The sequence below is a fragment of the Pteropus alecto genome, unplaced genomic scaffold (genome assembly GCF_000325575.1).
Source record: "Pteropus alecto unplaced genomic scaffold, ASM32557v1 scaffold206, whole genome shotgun sequence".
NCBI lineage: Eukaryota > Metazoa > Chordata > Mammalia > Chiroptera > Pteropodidae > Pteropus > Pteropus alecto.
This window is the reverse complement of record NW_006438906.1, coordinates 4430382-4433104: the sequence shown is the minus strand read 5'-3', so window position 1 is coordinate 4433104 and position 2723 is coordinate 4430382. Positions and strand designations below refer to the sequence as shown.

At 42.2% G+C, this 2723-nt stretch overlaps 1 protein-coding gene across 1 annotated transcript in view; it reads right to left on the bottom strand.

The window, feature by feature from the left end:
* The window catches only part of SLC28A3 (solute carrier family 28 member 3), a 45362-nt gene that overhangs the window by 12982 nt on the left and 29657 nt on the right, over positions 1-2723 (bottom strand). Inside the window, exons 12-13 of the mRNA XM_015592623.1 lie at positions 2654-2719; positions 495-575 (exon numbers count right to left, since the gene is read on the bottom strand). Of these exons, the coding sequence (XP_015448109.1) occupies positions 495-575; positions 2654-2719 (147 nt within the window). The remainder of the gene's footprint in view (positions 1-494; positions 576-2653; positions 2720-2723) is intronic.

The window sequence follows — 2723 nt, the reverse complement described above, 5'->3', positions numbered from 1 at the left end:
TTTTCAGACCTTTTTTCTTTTTTAGATTTGTATGCCCATAAAACTCCCCCAGGAATGAAAAGCAGCTTCCCCTTTTTCTCTTCCTGCTTTGATCCTCTAGCAACTCCTAGACCAGGAGTACCCACTTTTGTGACCTCTGAGGTTAAGCAGTGACTCTGTGTTAGGCATCAGGTGGACAGCTGCTTTCCCTGGCAGGTGTCTGACCTGTTGGAGTCAAGTCTTCAGCTAAAGAAGTGATTGGTAAGGTTTCTTTAAGATATCCAGTGGGTTGCAAGTCAAAGCCCTGTTAGATGTCCCTGAGATAAAAAAAAAAAATCCCTCTGTGGACACATGTAGGATTTTGGAGGTTTCAGTCTAATGACTTGGGTGGTAGTGGTGGATCTTGGTACAAAGAGAAAAGTACTTTGGAAAAATCTCAATAAAAGGCTTTTAAAACTTTGTCCTTGAAATAATCAGCTCTACATCTGTCACCCAATCCCTTCCAGTTCTGGTACCTTTCTAATGATCCATTGCATCAATCCAAGGTAGTAGAGCATGGACGTGACAGTGCTGAAGAAAACCACGATCGGCAGGACCTGGGGGCGGGGTGGGCATGACAGTGATCGCAGGTTAACGGTTGGTCTCAGCAGCATTAGTAGGTTTCAGATCAGTCTCCTTTCTGCCTCCTTTTCTCCCTCTGAGACATCATAAAAATACTGGAAACTTCACTTGAACTAAACAATACTTTTACTGGGAAGCTTCCCCATTTCCATTCTCATTCTATTTTGTTCTGGATAGCATATTTCATAGGAATGACATTTTTTTTTTCTTTCCGTGCTACGATGAGCTTTCCTTACTTTAGTTCCTCAGAGAAGGGATGAAGTTTTGGGGGAATTTGTAATAACTGGATGAGCAAACTGAAGGCTACCGGCAGATATGCTTGTTCTTATATGAAACAGACATGGGCATCACCACTCATTAGCAGAGTGACCTAGGTGGAGATGAAATGTGCGTGAACTCAAATTCTTATTCATAGTGTCTATACAGATCATATACAGATGGTAGGTGCTTATACACAGTGCCTCCCATAGAGTAAACACTCATTTGCTTAGTTTTTAAAGTGATAATTATTTTACTTATAGAATGTTGAATCACTAAAATGATCAGACTCAGGAAACTAGTTTACCTCTGCTTTCACAAAATGGTGTTTTTCTAGATCCTATTTTCCTGAAGGCCTTTCGGTGCCTTCCGTGCAGCCTGTGTCTACGAGGAGCAGTTTCTACCCTGCAGAGGTTACACAGAGCTGCAGTCCGCATCCCTCTGCACTTCTACCCCTCCGCACCCCTTCCCCTCTGTTCTCCAGCTAAATGACTAGGGACAAGCTGCCAGCAGAGGCACAGAATGACCAAGGAGAAGATCTAATTTAGAAAAATCTATTAATAATATATTAAAGGACATTCTGTGCCATTATTGACAGCTCACTCACTTATCTGCTTTTATTGGCTTGAAAGGGCAGACAGAGCCTTCCTGAAATCTTCAGAAAGCTAGAGGGGCTCAACTCTCCCATGTTCCCACAGGGATTTTTCTGTGGGCAAAATGATGGAGGTGGCTCCTCGGTGGGGGACAAGGTCTGAAGACACTTGGACAGTCTGGGCAGCAATTTACTCCTTCCTTGTGGCTTTATTTTTTCCAGTTCTGAAGCAGTCATGATATGAGCGTATTTCAATCTCAATTTATAAAAATTTGATCTTTCAGAGAAGGCATAGCTATCAGCACCAAAGCATCAAATCAACAGTTCAAAAATATCTGCAGTTTTTAAAAAGATTCACCATTAACAGTTGGCCTAACTGAAGCTGAGGTAATTTGGAAGTAAATTTGGAGTCCCTAAGTGAGCAAATAATTTAGAAGTGTAGGAACAATAACACACCACGAAAAAAGACAGCTGGAAAAAAAAGCCACATGCATCTTTTTGACTCATCAACAGGTATTTATAGGGATTTCCCAGAGGAAGGTGAGCTTCCTGGGGCTTGTGGGAGCTTCAGGAAGGAACTTATTAGGCCTGGGCATGGGGCCAGGTTGCCTTTCTCCAGTAGAATAACATCCCTCCTTAGGTTGAGAGAAGGCCCAGCTTCTATGCCTGCCTAGGCAAAGGCTGCACTGAAGGAAAGATGGGAAAGATTTAGCATGGGGGTGGCTCTGGAAGAACAGAGTTTTGATGTGGGTGACCAGCTGTCCTGGTTTGCCTGGGACTGAGGAGTTCCCTGAGTGCAGAGCTGTCACCAATCTTGGATCTGGAAGCCATTAGTGGCCATATGCCTACCGTTCTTTCCCCCTCAACCATTTCCTATCTTTAAAATAAAATAACAACAAAATCTTTTCTTTGAAATCTCAGATATTATTACCCCATATGATTTTCCTAAGCAATGCTACAAGCTCCCCCCAAAAGGATTTGAATATTTCTGACTTCCTCTAGATGGTTCCCTTAATGGCAAAGTAACAAAATAAAATATTTGTCGTCCACTGACTTAAGATATAATTGTAAATGAAAAAGAGCGGGAATGTGTAATGTCCCTATGACGTGCCTGACAGGCATATACCTGGTTTCTGGTCAGTTACTGAGACTGAGAAGTTACTGAAAAGAAAGTGACTTTATATAAAAGGAGTTTGGCTTTACCTTAAATGCGAAGAGGTGGTCTGTGTATTTCTCACCAAAGACAAATATAGCACCAGCGTTGGTATACTCC